The 21,764-nt window shown below is 38.2% G+C and overlaps 1 protein-coding gene across 2 annotated transcripts in view; it reads left to right on the forward strand.

Annotated features, from left to right (window-relative positions):
• Positions 1 to 826: 826 nt before the first annotated feature.
• Positions 827 to 21,764, forward strand: part of Rab3gap2 (RAB3 GTPase activating non-catalytic protein subunit 2) — a 76,850-nt gene continuing 55,912 nt past the window's right edge. For both annotated transcript variants that reach the window (XM_042681576.1, XM_042681577.1), the window contains exons 1-2: positions 827 to 1,056; positions 12,604 to 12,668. In XM_042681576.1, the coding sequence (XP_042537510.1) occupies positions 942 to 1,056; positions 12,604 to 12,668 (180 nt within the window). In that variant the 5' untranslated portion in view covers positions 827 to 941. The remainder of the gene's footprint in view (positions 1,057 to 12,603; positions 12,669 to 21,764) is intronic.

Genomic DNA, 21,764 nt, shown 5'->3' on the forward strand with positions numbered 1-21,764 from the left:
AAAGTAGAGGACCCCTCTAGGTTTCCTTTGGCAGGTGCACACTCGCCTACAGTCCTGTTGTGCTAACATGGACGCCTTTTTGTTTTCACATTTTATGAAAATAATGTAAATGGGTTTCAAGAGTCTCCTCAGTGACATTTCCTTCACATTTTTCATTTAAAAAAATTGGTTGACCTATGTGTTGTGAAGCAGGTATCGTGGTGCGGGTACATAATCTCGGCACCCGGGGCGGGGTGGGGGGAGGAAGAGGAGGCGGCCAGGGGACAAAATGAGATCTGGTCTACACACACACGAAGTCACCCTTCCAAAACGACTCACATCGGGGGCGAGGTTTGGAAAAGTACTCTCAAAAGCAATGCGCATTTGCAAGAGAGCCCGGTTATCCTATGTCTGTACCTATGTCCATTCCACGTACTTCTGAAGCAAATTATTATTGAGCACCTGCTAAAGATGGCAGGTCCTCTGCTGGGCCCAGAGAGGCTGCCAGTGACACGAACCCCGGCCGTCCAAGGGCTGGCGAAGGACTCCAAAGTCCGATTACATCATCCCGGCTCAAGCCAGAATGAATGAAAGGGTTCAACTTGCCGGAGCAGAACCGGGACTGGAAGGAAGCCCAGAGTCGCCACGTCTGCGCCGCCCGACTCTCCCACAGCAGCGTCCCTCATCACGTGACTCAGACAGCCCGCACGTCCTCCGGCCCCGCTTCCCCCCCCTCCACCCCCTCTCCCGCTCCGGCGTTTGGGCGGCCCTGCGCATGCGCAGCTCCCGGGGACCGTGCTCTGAGTGCGCTGACAACTTCCGGTTTGCTTTCCCCGCCCTCCCCGCCCCCGGCGTGGCTAAAGCTTTCGGGGTTTGGCTGCGGCCGCGGTGAGTTGGTGGGGGGCCGGGCGTGATAAAGTGAGTTACCCCCCCCACCCACCCTAGTGGGATTCCCCACCACCATGGCCTGTTCCATCGTCCAGTTCTGCTACTTCCAGGACCTCCAGGCCGCCCGGGACTTCCTCTTCCCTCAGCTGCGGGAGGAGACCCCCAGCGGCGTCCTGCGGAGGGACCCCAGTAAGTGCGCCCCGGTGTCACCCCAATAAGTCCCCCGCCCGCCCGTGTGGCGGCCTTGCTTCCCCGGGCGCCCGCCGCCCCGGGTCCGCCGGGCCCTGCCCTCGGGGCCGCGCCGCCTCCGCGCCCCGACGACTCCCCTTCCGGCCGCCTTTGACATCCCGGCCCGGCCCGGCCGCGTCGGGGCCGCCCTCCTGGCTCCCCAGTTTTCCTCCTCAGCCTCTGTCATCGCTGCCAAATCGCGGGCCTCTGCCCTTCCTCCGCCTCCCCAGCCCCTCCTTCCCCCTTCTAGGCTTCTTCCTGAGTTTCTTCTCCTCCCCCCCCCCCCCCCAAGCCCGCTGTCCACCGTCCCCTGCTACTTGCTCGGTGATCCATGCCCGATGTCAGCCCTCCCACCCTGTTATTGCCCCCGTGCCCCCCTCGTGCGCCATCCCTGCCACTGTGGCTTTTGCCGCCTACCCTGCCAGAAATGTGTATCATCCCTCCCCCCACATCCTCCCTCCCCCGAACCCTGTCTTTCATTCAGATTTAAAGAATTAGTGGCTGCTTGATGAGTAAAAAGGGACTCTTAAGATGGTGAATGAAGTCCCAAATTTAAAAAAACAAAAACAAAAAAACCTCTTAGGAAGAGATTCGAAATTAACGACATGACTTAAGAAAAGTTAATATGCTTTTATTGAAGTGAGAGGACTTCTACTGCTTCTTGACTACCAAATGGTAAGCCCAGTGCTGGGTTAGTAGATGTATGCAACTTCCTCAGAATTCCCTAGCCTTCTCCTTTTCCAAGGGTATGTTTCTTGTTATTTATTTTTTGCATTACCAATCTGAAGCGCATTTGTGCTTTGTAATAATGCCATCAGGCCCACTAAAACAAAACACAACACTATTCTCTTCCAAAACTCAGCAGATCTCTTAGGCACTCAGGAGGTTCAGGCAGGAGGATTGTGGGTTCCAGGCCAGTCTGGGCCTGTCAATAAACAATTTAGGAGGTAATCAAATCGAAAGTGTCCATGAATAAACCTTTACTCTGTGCCAGTCATTGATGCAACAAACCAATTAAGGATGGTAGTTTGTGTTCTCTAGGAGGTTAGGGTTTTTGGTAGAGACATATATGTCAGTTGTTTGCCATATCAAGCCAGAGAGATGCAAAGGATTTGAAGTGCTAATACTTAATTCTGCCTTGTAAGAAGTAGGCAGAGGGAAAAGGTAAAATAGCATCATGTGTGCAGGAAGGAGGCCAGGGATAGCAAGGCATTTAGACAACTCAGAAAAACTGAATGGTTGGAGAGGATGTGAGAAGAGGAGGGGGGGAGATGAGGCTGTCATGAACTAAATCATCCATAAATCTTGTAAAACTTGTGGGTGCCTCTGAAAGACTTAAAAAGGCAGAGAAATAACGTGATTGATTTGTACTTGATAAATCTGCAAGGTACCATGGCAACAGTGTGGAAGAAAAACAGGAAGCAGGAAAATTGGTACCCGGAGCTTGTACCTGGGCACACAGATCATAATACACCAAGTTCTGTACTTTAGTTGTCAGGTAATAATAATATGGCTATTTGTTTCTATGTGTCGGTAGTTATAAAATGAGACAATCAATTGTACATTTAAAAGATCTCCAATGCTCTTATTTCCCAATATTTACAAAAATGAAAACTACCACATGGTTGTTTTTATCAATCAAATAACATCTATTAAGATTTAAAATATGGTCTTATAACTTTGAAATTGCAGGAATGGGTATGAGTAGTAATAGTGAGGACCCACTTAATGATACACTGACATGATTTTGAGGGAGACTGATTTCTAGACCAGTAGTATTAAGACCTACTTAACATAGTGACATAATTTTAAGGGATAATGATTTCTAGACTAGAACTTTAAGAAATCACACTTGAGAGGGACAAGAAGTAAGTAAATAAATACATATACAGAGTGAATCAGAATACTTGGCAAGGGCTGGGAAGGTGGCTCAGTGGTAGAGTGCTTGCCTTGCATGCATGAGGCCCTGGGTTCGATTCTTCAGCACCACATAAACAGAAAAAGCTGGAAGTGGCGCTGTGGCTCAAGCGGTAGAGCGCTCACCTTGAGCTGAAGAGCTGAGGGACAGCACCTAGGCCCAGAGTTCAGGTCTACGACTGGCAAAAAACAAAAAAACAATACTTGGCAAAAATTGACAAATGAGATTATATCAAACTATAAATCTTGTATATAGCAAAGAATCAACAGAGTTGAAGAGGCACCCTATAGAATGGGAGAAAATACTAACTATTCTAGATTGATAATGTATAGAACAAAATAATTATTAAAAATGATAGATGGGGATGGTAGGGGGAAAACAATGGAGGGGGTAACAATGTTCAAGAGGAAGTGTACTCATTGCCTCACTCATGTAACTGTAACCCTCTGTATAGTAGCTTTACAATAAAATAAAATTAAAAAAAAAAAAGATAGATGGACTTGCACAGACATTTCTTGAAGGAACATATACAAATGGCCAAGAAGTATGTGAGAAAATACACAATAAAACTAATTATCTGGAAATGCAAATCAAAACCACAATGAAATGGCATCATATCTCAATTGAATAGCTATTATAAAAAATGCTATTTCTAAAAAAAAGTTAAAAAAAACCCAAACAAAAAAATGCTATTTCTACAGAGAATATTTATGTTATCAGACAATGGACTTTTAAAAATTAGAACATATTTTTATGTGGGTAATTTCTCCACAGTTGTCCATAAAATAGTTTTATGGTAAAATGAGTTAACGTATTAAGTTTTGTGCCATGATATATTAGTACTTAACAAAAAGGAGAATGGGGCATTTAGAGTTTCTTTAGGTTTATAGATTTTGACTATATAATTTTTGATTACCTAATTTTTGATTACTACATACTTCAATTCCTAAGGAAGATACTAATATGAAGTTTATTTCCTTCTCCATTTCCCTAGAAATATAAAAAGCCTGATAGTTGTGAGGCATAGAAAATTATGAGGTAGCCCCTTCCTTCCTGTTATTACTGTTGTACTGACTTCTCTGTGAAGCCTTTCTTACCTGAACCCAAAAAAAGCCAACTGAAATTTGTTGAACTCTGAATTATTTATAAGTCATATGTTCTAGAGGTTCTTTTTATAGAAACAAAGTACATCATCTTTTTTTTTCTTGTCTCAAAAACGGAAATGAATTTGCTCCCTGCTAAGAAGATCTTTTATTAGACCATGGAAATTAAATTAAGTTTTCCTTTTCCTAACATTTTATGGTTTCGGTTTCTTATTTAGTTTTTGATTTTGACATACTCATTCAAATACTGTCAAATTAATTGTCCACTTCTAGAATTCAATTTCCTTTGTAGCTTCGGGTTCTTGTTAAATGAAAAACATACCGCGTTTATGGATGACAGACTATTATTCAAAGGCAAATTAGAATGATGCATTTGGGATATTAAATAGAGCTATAGAAAGCAAAAATTGGATTTCTTATTTAGATTTTGTTAGTAGAATAATCTCATTGGAAATATGCCTAAATAGGACATCTGGGAACTGGAGGGCATGGCTTAAGTAGTAGAGTGCTTGGCTGGCATGCTTGAGGAAGCCCTGGGTTCAATCCTCAATAGTGCAAAACCCCAAAAAACATAAGAAATTTCTTTGATAATTAAAATTGTTTTCTGTTTTGTTTGAAAGTTTATTTACTGAGATATTGAACAGCTTCTATACTAGTATAATCTAATCCCTTTATGGAAAAATTTCTGGAGGGGAATTGTGGCTACATTTATAGGTAAAACCTTTGATAAGGGTAAAAACAAGCATTTATGATTATGCTACTAATGAATGATTCTAAATAGTTCAAAATAATTTGGTGATGGGTATTAAAAAGCAGAAACTGAAAGTCAGGTTAATGATCAGTGAAGAGATAGTTATTTTTAATCACTTAGCATTTCATCTTGCTCCTCTTTATGTCAGGTTAGTTGATTGGAGATCAGTGTATTTAGGAGAAGTTTTAATTCAGTCTGTGAATGATAAGGAGTGAATGATAATTTCAGCAACTGAGCTAGACAAAATATCTTAAGCTGGCAAACTTCTTGAAGACTTAAATAGAATCTTCAATGAAAATATTGATTATGTGTGAATTTTAAGGAAAAATTCTGAGAATATGGAGGCTTGATTGGAGAAGATTAAAGATTCAAAACTAGTTAAATATGTGTTTCTTTTTTGCCAGAAATATAGTTTTATCAGTAGGTTATATGGAAATGGAGAAGCTCAGTTCAAACATGAACATGTGAGCTGTTGCAGTGGCTCAAGCCTATAATCATAGCTACTAGGGAACAGAGATGAAAGGATTGTGATTTGAGGCAAGCATGGCCCGAAAATAGTTCAGGAGACCTCCATATTAGCCAATAGTTGGGCATGGTAGTATATATTTGTTATCCCAGTACAGGGGAAGCACAAATAGGAGAATTGCAGTCCAGGTAGGCCAGGGCATAAAATCAGATCCTATCTCCCAAAATTTTAACCAATGTGAAATGGGCAGTTGTAGAACCTAGCAAATGAGAGGCTTTGAGTTCTGTCACTACTGCTGCAAAAACAAAACAGAACACACACACACACACACACACACACACACCTCATACTTTGCTAACATCTAGGACTTTACCTGTCATAAAATGACTGATTTGGGAGCAACATGTGGATATATATAGTAGTATGAAAGTAACATGAAGCATTCTCATCATTTATATTTCTATTTCTCCAGTAGTCAAAATTTGCCATTTTGGGCTCTTTTTAGTTTTACCTGTTTTATTTACTGTTGGAAAGAAGGATAAGCTTTTGTGCAATGGAGTACTGATACAAATTAAGGATAATATGATAATCTTTTTCTTTTGAATGGTATGCTGTTTATTTTGGGTGTCAGTGGCCTTTGTAATTGGAGTTAGGTGTGGTTGTATGTATCACCATACATGTAATTCTAACACTTCAGAGGTTATAGCCAGCTTGGGCTAAAAAGGAAGTCCTGTAACAAGGAAGAGAGGGAGGAAATGAAGGAGGAAGGGAGGGAGAGAGGGAATTAAAAGTTACATGTAATTTAGTAAGCAAGTTGATTTTGCGTTATTGACCTCAGGATCTCTTGTTAGTGATGATAAAAGTTTTGTTTTGAAATGGAGAAATATAAACAGTGTGTACACCTGTATATATTTGAAGATTTTTTGTCTATACCCAGTTGTCTACTCTGAATTAGATTTCCAAAGGATCTTTTCTAACAATAGTCAAATTCTTTCTTTGGAGTTGAATAAGATAAAATATATCATTTTCACTATCCTTTCTTAATGAAAACTAAAGCTATGAAGTAAGTCAAATTAATTATTTTGTCTCATTTAAAATCAAAATTATCAATATCAATTATTCCACTTATAGAAATTCTTTGAAAAATTGTTTTGATCCAGGATATAGTCTATATATAAAATTTATGTAAAAATAACTTTTGTATTTCTCTACAAAAGGCTTAGAAGTGACATCTGTTTTGGTCATTACATTTAAGTATGTAAATTTAGCTGCTTTAATGGAGCGATACAGAGAAACATTTGGATAAGAATGTTGTTCTCAAACACTTCTTTTTGAAGAAGTTTTATTATCATATATTGGTTGTATAAAATAGATTACAAATATGCTTTGATCATAATTATCATACTACTCACTCTCTTGTACCCTGACTGCTGCTCCCCTTCCTCTTCCCAAATAGCCCCCCTTCTACTTCATCTTTTTTCTTTTCTTTCCCTCTCTTCCTCCTCCCTCCCTCCCATCCTTCCCTCCTTCCACAATGTAGAGTCCACATATGGGTGTAACATACAATATTTGGCTTTCTGAGTCTGGCCTATTTTGCTGAATGTGGTGATCTTCAGTTCCATTTTATTACAAATGGCATGATTTTGTTCTTCATTGTAGCAGAATAACATTCTCTATATATCTATATTTCCTTTATCCATTCATCTATTAGTAGGCACATAGGCTACTGATTCCATAACATGGCTATTGTGAATAGTGATGAGCTCTTGATAAACAGGAGTATGAAGGTATGCTGACTTTGATTTCTTTGGGTGCCCAGGAATCGTGGATCATGTAGTAATTCTAATCTTAGTCTTTTGAGGAACCTCCATAACAATTTTTATAGTCAAAGACTACTCATTTAGCAAATATTTATTGTTTATGATGTTCTTAACATAATTTTTATGCATGTACATGTATAAGTATGTACACAGATGTAGGGTACTCATTCCATGTACTTCTAGAGCTTGAGTTGTGTAGACCAGATAACGGGTACATTCATGTTGAATCAGATAAAAATCTGATTTAAGTATTTACATCAGTATTTACAAGCTAACAAATAATGCCACATATGACCTAGAACAGTATATAATTAAATTCTGAATGAGAAACATAATCAAATGCTGTAGTTTCACAGAGGGAAAGATCATTGTTGGATGCAAGCAAACTTCATGAGGACTTAATCTTCGTCCTGGAGAAGTTGGATATGGAGAGGTAAGGCAAATGAGAAGGCAATTTAGCTAACATGTGAGAGATACGTGTGTGAAAATGTTGTACTTGGAAGTTTATCATAACAGCGGTATTTAGGTGTCACTATGACAGACAGTATGGTGTCCTATGCCAGCTCTATATGTCCTTAGAGCTTTGAATAGTTTGTCAAAATTCTGTAAAGGGGATATAGTTACTAACTCCGTTTTATTAAAAAGGAAGCTGAGGCAGTAAAAAATTAAATTGCCCCAACTCATCTAACTCTTTAGGATAAAACTGGACCTCTAACCCAGGCAATCTGATTCCAGATACTTGTTTTATGAACTTTAGGAAAATGGCTAGTAGGAACCAAGACACACTCTAAATGTAAAATATATAAAAAAGTATTTAATTTCTCATAAATTCACCTTGATTTCATTAAAATTGTGACCTACTGGCTATATTATGCTAAAATACTTTAATCAAGTTTAATTTTATATATTTTTACTTACTTAAATGTGACTAGTTAGCTTATACGTGTGGCTCACATTAAATTTCTGTTAGGCAGCACTGTTAGACTGCCTACTAGTGAAGCACAGTCCAACTAGGAAAAGAGTAGTGGCAGGCCAAGAGAAAAGGGATGTTGAGGATCAGATTAGAATAGCATTACATTTAATTTCTAATTTAGTATACCTTAGTGCATTATCCATGATCTGTCTGCCTCTGATTTGGAGGATGGAGATTAGTAAACTCAGATTCCTGAACTCATACAGAGCCCCCAACCACAATCCCTGATTCGATTAGTCATCCTAACTCATCTGAATTTCTTCATTGCAAAGTTTTTCAGGATACCTATAGAGGGAGATCTGCAAAAGATACTGTAATTTTAGTTTTATGAAGGCAGTGAATATTACTGCCATTTTCTTAATTTTCCGGTCGGATTTGTTGGATTACCTTCAACAAAATGAAAGACGGAGGCGTTTGATGACAGTGTTAATTATAGAAGTGCTTATGGGACATTTAGTGGTTGCTGCTGCTTCAATAAATAGGACAAAACCAGTTACAATTACCCTCTAAGTGGTAGAATGGTAGTGGATCAAGCAAGCAAGTTGAGCATACTGGAATAACTGAGTTTAAACTCAAGTGCTTAAAAAAAAAAAAGGAAACAATACTAATTATATGAATACAAGCTGGAAATGTGGCTCAAAGAGTAGAATAGCCTGCCTATCAAGTATGAAGCCCTGAATTCACACCCCAGTGCTGACCAGACAAGTATTAAACTTATATCAGTGGAAGAACACTGTTCTTCAAGAAAGGTTATCAGAAAGAAAAACTATTTCTAAATAAAATTTTTTACTTGAATGACATCATTATTAGATACTGATAGCTATGTTTTAAGTATAAACTTGTCTTTTTTTTTTCCTTAGAGATTATTCTTGGCCTACTTGCATAATTTAAAGATATCAGAAATATCTTTGGTGAAGTGCTGGGAGTCTAACACTTTTCATCAGCTGACAGTAGTTGTCAAATAGCAGCTTGCAAAATACACTAAATGATTTTCAACAGAAATTAAGGATGCCACAAAATTTAGATCACTGGCACTGAGTAGAAATAGCCCACAAGGGTAATGTTTAATTTGTAAAATGTTTCCCATATTTAAATTGACTAGAATTTAGAATTTTTTTATTATAGTAGACATAGTAAGTATTGTACAGCAGTCTATAAAACACCTTTAACCTGTTTTTATCCTGATTTCCTTTGAAAAATGGTAGTGGGAACTTTCCAATTAAATTCTCTTTCATCTGCGCACTGGTGGCTCATGCCTATAATCCTAGCTATTCAGGAGGCTGAGATCTGAGGATCAAGGTTGGAAGCCAGACTGAGCAGGAAAGGCTGTGAGACTCTTTATCTCCAATGAACCACCTAAAAACCAAAAGTGGACCCATTGCTCAAAGTGATAGAATGCTAGCCTTGAGCAAAAAAGCTCAAGGACAGTGCCCAGGCCCTGAGTCCAACCTCCCTCCCCACCCCCCCAATCTCTTTTTCCTCTAGTTGAGAGGAGCTTCCTAGTCAAAAGCTTTCCTAATCAAGCTTTCTACCACTGAAAAATGGATAAGCCCTCATGAACACAAATGCTTGCTTAAAATATTTCTCTAAGTCTTGAATATTTTGAGTTGAGTCATAAAGGAATAGTGATTCTCCACAGGGGTAGGAAATCCAAATTACTGCTGTCTTCCGTTTGATTGTATGAGTCATTTATGACTTGACTCAGGTTCTTTTTATACCAATATAAATGAAAAATAAAAGGTTTTTTTTTATTTTAACAGAATTCAACAGAAGTTCCATGCTCAAACTGAGCTTTTTGACGTGTTATTTACTTTTATATATTCTGCATTTAGCACAGTGTCTAGCACATGAAAGGTGCTGTTTGTGAAATGAATGCGTGGGTGATTAGCTGACCTTCCTGAAGGACTTTAATTCTGCATGCTTTTCTTGATAATATTGGTACCTTGGTATATGCATTAATTTTAATAGCCAGTTTCAAAGTGAGTCATGGACTTTAATTTCCTGTTCAGCAGACATGATGTATTCTAAAACTGTAAATGGGATTGTCTAGTTAGTCTAGTTGCCTCCATTAAGCAAAATAAGACAGCTGTTTTTGATGAAGTAGAAAATGAATTCAATTGTCTCTCTGGATTATGTTTCCAAAGAACAAATTGTAATCTAAGTTAAAAAACGACAAACAAACAAAATTAGCCTCTCTTACATCTCAATATCAAGGGGATGTTTGTATTATCAGGGGAAAAAAATTAAGAGCTCTTACTTTTGGTTTTATGCAAACTATACCATTCCCTAATCTTACCCTTCCTGAGCTACAGTAGGAATATGAGTAATATAATTCTTAGGAAGAGCTGTTGGGGCTGAGAAGGTGGCTCAGTTGTAGAGTGATTGCCTTTCATGCATGAGGCCCTCAGTATCACGTAAGCAGAAAAAGCCACAAATGGCACTGTAGCTCAAGTGGTTGAACGCTAGCTTTGAGCTGAAGAGCTAAGGGACAGCACCCAGGCCCAGAGTTCAGGCCCTACAACCGATAAAAAAAAAAAAAAGAGTATGAGCTGTGGAACTAATGTGGTCCTGAATTCAAATCCTACTTTACTACTTAGTCCTACATGATATGATCAAGCTGCTTAATCTCTGTTTTTCTCCTTGTAAAATGGGCTTTTAGAGGATCCTTATGGTGTTTAAGTTGAGTTAATTGTCCATAAGCACTCAGGCATGTAGAAATGTTCAGTTCATGTTAATCTTCCTCTTTACCTTTTCTTATTAGTGGTGAGTTTTTTCCAAGTATATAAGTACTTTTTAGAGATGCATTTCACTTTTTATATATCTCACCTCTCCAAGTGTTCAGTTACATGTTAATTCCTCTTCTACACAAGATCACAGATTTTCTTTAAAAGACAAACAGTATGTTTGTCTTAGCTCCTACTACAGGGTTTGGCCCATGGTATTTAACAGATCAGTTGTTAAAATTGTTAATTGACTTGTGTATGGAAATCTGTACATTGCAGTTTTAATCAAATGGTGTAGTCTAGTAGGACTTAATATATTCTAGTCATGTGCTTGGGATATTAGGAAGTAATTATTTGTTATTTAAGTACCCCAAATTAGATTACTATTACTGCAAGTTAATTGAACAATGATTCCAAGTATCAAATATACAATGTTTCCTTTTTTAAAATTATTTCTGCATAATTGATTTCAGTAACTTTTAAAACCTTATATGTAGGTAAAATTTCTGGTCATTTCCTTCTAGCTGTAAACCATCAAAATCAGTCCCCTTTTTGGTTTTCTGACACAGGGTCTTGCTGTGTATCCTGGGCTAACCTGAAACTTGTCAGCTTCCGCCTCAACCTCCGTGGTGCTAGGATTGTACATGCCCAAGATTAGGACCATCTTTTAAAGTGGTTTCCTTAAGAATTTTAAAGCTGATTTTAATTGCTGAAGTATTACTTATTTGTACTTTTAGTCACTCTATTTTAGTGGCAAGATCTTGAAAACTTATGTTAAGCTCATAATGCCTTAGTATGTATGCTGTCTGATTCAAATCCTTACCACATCCCTACTAGTTAAAAGAGCTATTGTTTTTTCTGCATTCGTAGTGAAAAAAAAACCTAAAGCTTAGAGATGAGAGATAACATATCTGATCTCACAGAATTAGTTAAGTGCTGGATCAGGATTTGAGCTATCACTGGATACTTTATATTACTGCAAATTAAAATCTAAGAGGATGTCCCATATGTAAGAAGTCAAGGATCAGAAGTGGGTACTGAATTTATCTGATTTCAAAGCTTAATTTTCTTTTTCATGGATACCTTGTCTTGTTAAGAAACAATTCATTTTAAAGGCATTTTAGGTGCTTTTGTAACTGTATTTTTGTCTTAAGTAGCAAACAAATAAAAAATTTGTCACCATTTGCAGTTTGATAAATGTAGATCCTCTTGATGTCCAGTATCTTAAGATCCAAATAATGTGCACACAATTTTAATAGTACACGTATTTGGAAATTCAGTAGATCAGATATTTCCTGATTGTTTCCATATAGGACAGAATCCTAATGTAACACAATTTATAGTTGTTTTCGTGTGTGTGTGTTTGTGTTTGTGTGCATGCACGTGTGTGCACTTGTACACATGCATACGCACTTCAATACTGGGGCTTGGACTAGGGCCTTACATTCTTACTCAGCATTTTGCTCACATTTGACACTCTGCCTGTTGAACTATACTTCCAGTTCAGATTTTTTGCTGGTTATTTGGAGATAAAGTCGCTTAAACTTCTGCCCTAGATGGCTTCAAACCATGATCCTCAGATCTCAATCTCCAGAGTAGCTATTATTATAGGCATGAACCACTGGCACCTGGCTTATTTTCTTTTTTAACATCAACATTATAGAGGGATTGGTTTTATTACAGTTAGAGGAAATGGGTTTAAAGTATTCTAAGCTATATATTTCATGTAAGCATTTTCATTTTTAAAAAAACAGGTAAATCAACAAACTGGGAAGATGATGGCTGGGGAGCATGGGAAGAAACAGACCCACAAGAACCGGTAAGTGTTTTTAAATGTACCCATGTTATTTTGACAATGGCATTTTTCTTCTCCAATGTTAGTAACATGTTTCTGTGTTAGATTGACATTTTAAAATCTTTGTCAAAGACATGTTTACTTAATAATTCCTAACTAGATACTTACTCCTCTACATTTTTTACTGCCCATGGTGGTACTGGAATGTAGGAGGACCTCATGCTTTTTTTAGGGTGTTGATCCTGGGCCTTGAACTCAGGGCCTTCTGACCTAGATCGCCTCTCATTAAGTCTCACTTTCTCACATTATTACCTTAGAAATTAAGAGTTTAACTTGCCTTTTAAGGGGGCACATTTAAAGCATAGTAAAGGCTAGATAGAGAATGTTCATTTTAGGTATAACTTATTATTTTAGACTTCTTTCACTTAGTAATTCAACAAATATCTATTGTACCCACCATATTGTAGGTCCCTGCTCCCATTAGAGCTTATACTCTAGTGGGGAGAAAGAAATCAAAAGGAGAAATAATTGAAGAGTATCAAATGGTGGCAATAGATATGCAGAAAATTCAAATGTTCATGAGATAGCAAGATGGAGTTACTGCTGTACATTGTATAGTTAGGGAAGGCTTTCAAAGGATATGACAGTTAACCTGAGATGTAAATACAATATAAAATCAATGTGGTGAAGATGTGGCAAAGAATATTTAGGGCACGGCAACCAGACATAGCCACACAAAGGCCTGAGGAAAGAAGGCCTTCCTGTTTGAAGGAACATAAAACTGGTGTGACATGGTAGAAATGAAACTGCTATAAAAAGGGGTCAGAGAAGTAAGCAGACCCCATGTAAAATATTATGAATTTGAAGTTTATTCTAAATGCAGTGGGAGCACGCACACACACACACACACACATACACACACAATTTATGATTTCTGTACCTTACCTTGGTTGCTCTTAGGAATAAGTCAAAGTAGGGAGAAAAGTATCTGTTGAAGTAGTTTAGTTAGAAAATGATGTTGGCTTGGTTAAAGTAATATTAGTGAATATAAGAAGTGGGTGAAGTGGCTGGGAAGGTGGCTCAGTGGTAGAGTGCTTGATGCATGAGGCGTTGGGTTCGATTCCTCAGCACCACATAAGCAGAAAAAGCCAGAAGTGGTGCTATGGCTCAAGTGGTAGAGAACTAGCCTTGAGCCGAAGAGGTAAGGGATAGTGCCCAGGCCCAGAGTTCAGGCGCCATGACCGGCCAAAAAAAAAAAAAAAGAAGTGGGTGAGTTCTGGGTAAGTTTTGGAGATAACAGTAAGACTTTGCAATGGGGTAGGTGATTGCTAAGGGTGAGAGGAAAATAAAAAATCAAGGATATGTGGATGAGGTTTGAAGAGATAGGGGAAGATGAAAGGAGTGACATTGGTCAGGATACATGGTACTCAGAACTGACATACTGAAACCCCTTTATACTACTCAAAGATTAGAAATAATAACTTCTTTAGCCAAGCTTATGCTCAAAATTCTACTTATTTAAGAGGCTCCTTCTTAAACCCATAACTGCTAGCAGTTATATGTGCCTGTTATCTTACGCTATATAGGAAGCTCAAATTGAGAAGACTCAAGTTCTAAGACAGCTTGGCATAAAAATCCATGAGACTGTCTTGAGGGAAGCTGGATGTGGTGGAGAATGCCTGTGAGTCTGGCAATGACAGAAAGTTTAAACTACGTAAATTGTGGTCTGGGCCCATACCTGGGCAGGAAGTAAGAATTTAATCTCAAAATTAATCAGCAAAAAATGGTGTTAGAGGTGTGGCTCAGTGATAGCACCTGCCTACCAAGCATGAGTTCAAACCCCATTTCTACCAAAAACGAAACAACCCCAGAATGACCTTTTTGACCTGGGATATGGTGTGGAATAAATAAAACACAATTGGCATATGTTACAACTCCTAAAAAGTGAGTCCTTTGCTTTTGATTTTGTTAATATTTAAAGATAGCTATAATAAAAGTAATACACCCTCCCAGATATTTGTCTTGAGACCTGAGTGAATGATGTGTCATACTGAATGGGAAAGAAGAGGAAAATAGTACGTTTGGAGGAGAAATTAAAGAGCATCATGTGCTAAGAAGTAGAGATACTCATGTAGTAAAGATTTATTTAAAAAACTCCATGGGAATATTAAGAGCAGGCAAATGTGCAGGAAGACCAGTGGGAAGATTGGCAGGTGTTGACTCTTTGAAAATCCTACTCGAAGAAGTGTTTCATCACCTTAGCAGTCAATAAATCTTGTCCCTTGCTGTTCTCATTTTGTTCTGATGTTATCAGAACATATTTTGTATTCTTCCAACCCTCTTAAATTTATTGTGTGTTGTTTTATGGTGTCATAAAAGTCTCCCTTATATGGGTTGCTCACTAGTTCTATCTATTATTGAAAGAAAAGCATTGAAATCTCCATCGGTTACTGTGGGATTGTGTATTTCCCTTTCCAGCTTTGTCAGATTTTGCTTCATGTATTTTAGGATTCTGTTGTGAAGTACATACACAATTATTTGTCATATGTTCCTGATAGCTCTCATTCTGAATCATTTCTCTTTGTATCTAGTGGTTGTCCTTATATTAATATCTATTTTGTCTAATATTTGTTATAGCCATTTCAGCTTTCCTTTGGTCACTTTTTGTCATTCTGTACCTCTTTTCCATCCTTTTACTTTTAACCTATTCAGGTCTTTTAATCTAAATAACGTTTTTTTGTAGATACCAGGTTGTTGGATGTTGTCTGACTAATCTTAACCTTTGATTGGAGTGACTAATTTCTTCACATTTAATGTAATTATTGGTACTGTTGAATTCATATCTGTCATCTTGCTATTTGTTGACTATTGCCTCATGTCCTTTAGTTCCTTTGTTACTCCTTCATTGGTTCTTTTGTGTTTTTTAGTATCCATTTTAATTACTCAGATTTTAATAGTTTGTTCTCATGTTAATGTGCACAGTTTTGATATACTTCATGTACCATATATTCGCCCTTTGGAGTATACAGTTTAGTGTGGCTTAATATTCACAACCTTCTTGTACAGCATTACCAGTGATCTCATTCTGTAGTGTTTCATCACCCATGTCTGTTAGTCATCCACCTCCTGTGCTTCCCCGATCCCCAACCCCTGGCTACTGCTGATTTTCTTTGTCTGTGAATTTGCTATTCTGAATATGTCATACAAATAGGATCATGTAATTAAAGATTGGATCTTGCTTATATCTTTGTCGTCTTGGATTCTTTATCTTTTATTTTACATTAAAGCTCTACTAGGTCTCCCATACCCAGTGAGGAGGTAAGAATGGAAAGGAAATATCTACTCTCTTTTGCTAGGAATATCAGAAAACTCACAACCTACTACTTTCCCTGAAAGTATAGCTCGGGCATGTTCACACTAACAATGATGCCAGCAACACAGTAGAATGTCTTGAAGTCAGCTTGTGGCTGTGTCAAGAGGCTCTAACTATAAACTTAATAATTGGGTTCTGTCTGTTGCCATTGTGTTGAGACCATTGTGATCAACTTTTATTCTTACTAGTTTGGCATTAGAAAGCTGTTTTGTTTTGGTCCTTATGGGTATAGCAGTAGTAAGCAGGTAAATGACAGCCAGCTCTACTGAATGTGGCTGACCTGGAGGCCAGTTGTTACTGCTGAGTCCAGCAGCAAACTATTACAACTCCAGGATGCTTTTTACCTCCACAAGTCTCCACTACTCTTGAGAATAGTTTCATTTTTATGGCATTAAAGAGTAAAGGGCTTTTGAATTTAGACTGACAGTGCCAGAAGTCTGGAAAAGCCTTTTTTTTTTTTTTTTTTAAAGAAAGCCTCTTTAGCTTTTTCTGATTCCAAAATGTCAAACATCCTAAGGACTTAGTGAAGAAAATGCATTCTAGCTCCTGTATTGTCTCTGAGGCAGTGAAAGTAGCAGCAACAAGAAGAACATCAAGTCTTGGAAGATAGTAACAGTGGAAACAGTGAGCAGATTGAAGAAAACAGCACACAGAGAGATGGTGAGAAATGAAAAATGAACATGGGAGTAAAGAAGGAACAAGAGGAAGGTTACTGTCCGCAGACCATCCTTGCATTTTGACTGCATTTCTTGGCATTTCCTGAGGAGCCTGGGCTGCCCTACCAGCTTATAGACCGATGAACAGAATATCAAGACAGAAGAAACCTTTTGTCTCTGTATAACAGTTGGTTTTATGGCATGTTCCAGGGACCAGATTCAGGTCATAATTACTTCCATCTCACCAAAGAATTTATTACACCCATGTGGGAGGATAATGCAAATGAACAGTGACAAGTGGATCACCTGCAGGAGGGTTGACCTCCCATTGCTGGGATTCTCATCATGGCCAAGCTATGCGAACAGTTAGTTCATGGTTGGGAAAAAGGTCCAGGTTGCTGTGGTCTCTATCTGCCTTTACACAGACATGATATCAGTATGGGATAAGTGAACAAGTAACTACAGCTTAAATCTGGAACACACCTAAACAGGTGTTAGCCTACCTCCCAGTACAATTATGGAACAAAAGAAACTCACGTAGGCAGTGTCACAATGTATTGGAGGGCTTGGGACCAAACTGTTGATCTTAACAGAAGTAGCTCTGTAGTTGGGCTAAAGGCATGTGGTCTTGTTGAGAAGGGACAGGCCAGATTCCCTTCAAGGGCTTCTGGCCACTTGTGATTTTTTTTTCAGCCAGGTTCTCTACCTACCTACCTTGCCTTGGAACAGAGAACCCTCTGTAGAAACCCTGTTGCACTGCCTGGGCTTGCTTTATTGTAGATTGTCTTGTCTTTGCTATACTAACCATTCTCTTAAAATGAAAGACAGAATACTCTCACTTCTTGGCTATCTTTTAAGGTAATTTCACTGACCAGTAAAGTCCTTTTTTGGGCCAAAATTTAGAAAACGTGGGGAGGGAGAGGAGAAGGAAGTCAGGCCTATTATAATACGAAATACCAGCAGCAGCCAGCCATACCTAAAGAAATATGTGTCTGTGACATTGGTGGGCTCAGGAGCTTAAAGTGTGGCTTCTGTAATAGAAGGTAAGTGTTTTGAACAGATATTTCCTGCCTGCCTGCCTGCCTCTGTGTGGTCAGGGTTGCCATAACAATACCACAGATTGTCTGATTTAAAGAACTAAAGTTTATCTTCTCACTGCTCTAGAGCCCAGAGCAGAACTCTCCTTGCTGTCTTCTCAGTTGTCCTCTCTTCTGTGTATACATGGGGGTGGAGACTGAATTCTTATGCCTCTTCTCCCTATCAGGATATCAGCCACCCAGGACCTTATTTAACCTAGATTATCTCCTTATAGGCCCTGTTATCAAATAGTAGTTAAATTAGGGGTTAGGACTTAAGTATGTAAATTGAGATAAGAGGAGTTACTAGTCAGTACATAACAATACTCCAAATAGTGGATCTATGTCAAGTATAATATAATTGGGCAATGAAGAATAAAGTTAAAGAATTCCAGCTTGCCCATAAGGAAATAAAAGAGAATGAAAAAAAGCACCAGACCAGTACTGAGGTTTGAACTCAGGGACTCACACTTACTGGAAAGGTGCTCTGCCACTTGAGCCACATCTCCAGGGCTTTTTCTTTTGTTATTTTCAGGCTAGGGTTTCTTTTTGCTTTTGGCAACCTGGACCTTGATCCTCCTGTTTATGTCTATTTCTGTAGCAGAGATAACCAGCATCTGTTGCCATGCCCAGATTTTTTTTTTTAAATTTTTTTTTGGGGTCCTTGTGGGGCCTGAACTCTGGGCCTGGGCACTGTCCCTCAGCTCTTCAGCTCAAGGCTAGCACTCTACCACTTGAGCCACAGCGCCACTTCTGGCTTTTTTCTTTTTGCTTTATGTGGTGCTGAGGAATCGAACCCAGGGTCTCAGGCTTGCAAGGCAAGTGCTCTACCACTGAGCCACCTTCTCAGCCCCTATGCCCAGATTTTTTGTTAGATAAAATGTCAAGGACTTTTTCTCCTGAGGAAGCCTCATTAGACCTCAAACTATGATCCTTTTGGTCTCAGCTTTCTATGTAGCTGAGAGCCACCACATCTAGCTCTAATATTTTCCTCTAAGAAATAACTGGTTATGTTGGAATATTTTGCTCAGCCAGCCTTCACATTTTAAAGGGAACTGAAGCAGTCTGAAGGAAATTTGAAAAAGGCTAGATTTTTATCTTAACTAGGAAGGTATTTTTAAGGACTAGGAAGAGAAGAATAGCATTGGTTTCCTCAATAGTAAATAGATTGTGAGGAGTGGTTACTGGGACAGGAAGTAAAGAAGGTTCTGTGTCCTCTATTTGGATAGGCAGTGTGGGAAATTTCCCTTTAAAAGAGACTTTGCTATATGCCCCATCTGTTCTATAAAAAGTGGCAGAGGCAACTATGATCTGTCAGATAAACAAGGAATGAAAACATGTTAATCAGATGGGTACCCAAAGAAATGTATGCTTAAAGTCTAAAGCATAGACTATAGCGTGACCTGACTCAAGATTCTCAATTAGAGCATTACTTTTTTTTCATTATTTCATTATTTCTCTAATGCCATTTGCATCAGAAAAGAACTTAAAATCTTCCATTGGGAAATTTCAGATTTGGATTTGGAAAGGGGCTGGACTAGTACTTTTCATACTGCAGGCCTTCACAGGAGTGCTCATCTCTGCTCCTATGTAGCTTGTAAACTGAACTTTTGTATGTAGTTTTGTTTGGGAATAAGTCTTGCTACAATCCCTCCCCTTTAAGAAAACAAGAAAAATGTTTGAAAAATATTGAGCATTGCTTATATTAGCGATAGACTTGTGGGGGGGGGAAGAGAAAACCCTACTTATAGAGCACGGCTTACTTTCTTCTTGTGTCTCAAAATAGCTGAAGCATTTATGCCCCTTTGAAAGTATAGATGAATGTTTTAGTTTGTTGTCTTAGAGGGCAAACCACTGAGAATTACAGTGAATGTGATAAAAGCGCCTTATTTCAGTGAACGTTATTGGCGCCACTATAATATATAAATAACTTGGAAAGTTAACACAGTAACAAGAAGAACCCATGTTGCAAACAGTGGACCGATGGTATTAAAGATGAAAGCTTTGAGAAGTTGCTCCTGACTACTTGAATGACTGTCTACCCTCTGTACTATTACATACACCAGAAAACATTTGTCACCATGTTTGCTAAGGAATTATTCACCAAACTCTGAGGTAGACATCTGGTACATTGCGAAACAATAATTATTTGACAGATTTCTGAGCTTAAAATCAAAAGAACTATTTTGAAGTATATACTATAACTCTAGTTAGTTGTTTGAAAAGAATTCTTTTACAATCCACAGTAATGGCTTCCATATTTGTGCAGTGAAGAAAATGTTTTCACGGGTCTTAATTGAAAGATGAAGGTTTGATGAGTAGGCCTCACTTATATACAGATTTCTTCTTCCCCCAATAGGGATTATGTTCCTTGTGTTCATTTGTTTTGTTTTGGTTTTTGTAGTGGTAAGGATTGAACCCAGATCCTTGTATATGCTGTCAAACATTCTACCCCTGAACTACAAACTTAGCCTCCTAGGGATTATGTTTTATAAATATGGATATTAATATGTTGCAATATATAATATATAATTATAAATATGGATATTAATTTTAATGAAGACACTAGTTTTTGTGGAAAACTAGGTCATTCTGAGGTAGCACTTTTAAGTGGTAAGATACTTGTCTTTTTTTTTTTTTATTGTGAAGTTGATGTACAGAGGGGTAACAGTTACACAAGTAAGGAAATGAGTCAAACATTGTCAAACATTGTTACTTCCTCCTCGTTTTTTCCTGCTTTCCTTCTCCCATAAGATGCTTTTTAAATTCTTTTTTAAAATGTCATGCCTTACTTGGGAAATTAACTATCTTGCTAGTTGATGCTTTTATTTTAAGATAATAGCTTCAAGGGACCAATATTAGTGACTGAGGTCCCCATTAGCATGGGGAGATTTTTTTCAAAAATGTAGTAGGCAAATATCCTTATAGTATAAAACAAAATGCTGAGCCTGCATCTTGTCAGCCAACAAATGTGTGCTGATGCTCTAGTAAACTTCACAAAGCATTGTAGTGTGCATCCTGTTTCATGCCTGAACTTTCTCGATGAGTTAGAAATCAAGTTTTGCTATAAAAGCTAACAGTTTATTGTGATCCAGCCTGGAGTAGATGTTTATTCATTCTGACTATACTGTATCTTTTGACTTCAGGCTTTCTTGAAAAAGATTTAATACAGGAACTACTTCAGACAGATCCACATACTTTTTGTTGTTATTGTTGTTTGCATTTATGCTACTTCCTGCCTTGTGCCTCTCTTTATTGTTTATATTTATACAACTTCCTGCCTTGTGCCTCTGTTGACTCTCCTCAAAGGTAGGACTCTTAATATAGATAAGTCATTTATAAAAAAAAATGCAGCAACCCAACAGGAATTGTACCAAGGAGAGGAGTAAAGTATTTGTAGAAAATTTACATCTTTTTTTTTTTTTGCCTGTCATGAGGCCTGAACTCTGGGCCTGAGCGCTGTCCCCTCAGCTCTTCAGCTCAAGGCTAGTGCTCTACCTCTTGAGCCACAGCACCACTTCCAGTTTTCTGAGTGGTTTATTGGAAGTAAGAGTCTCACAGACTTCCCTGCAGAGGCTGGCTTTGAACCACAATCCTCAGATCTCAGCCTCCTGAGTAGCTAAGGATTATAGGCGTGAGCCACCAGTGCCTGGCTACAAATGAATTTTTAAGCATGTGAGAAAATGTCTATTTTCATAAGAGAAAAGCAGCTTAAAACTACATTGAGATACTCCTTTTTATCTATTAGCCTGGCAAAGATCTAATTAAAATATATTTTGAAAAGTCTGGAAAAACAAGTGCTTTAAAAAAAAAATGGCTAGTCATATTATGGATGAATACAAGCACACATGGAACACAGTTTGAGATTATCTAACACAGTTTTTAACAAACGTATATACTTATCCATGCACTTGATAACAGCTAATGATTGTAAGTGACATAAATGTCTATCAAGAGGTACATTTATGCTATGCATGCTTTTAATAAGAATAAATGTCAAATGGAATAAAGTCTA

The sequence above is a fragment of the Dipodomys spectabilis genome, unplaced genomic scaffold (assembly GCF_019054845.1).
Source record: "Dipodomys spectabilis isolate Male_0828 unplaced genomic scaffold, ASM1905484v1 ptg000069l, whole genome shotgun sequence".
NCBI lineage: Eukaryota > Metazoa > Chordata > Mammalia > Rodentia > Heteromyidae > Dipodomys > Dipodomys spectabilis.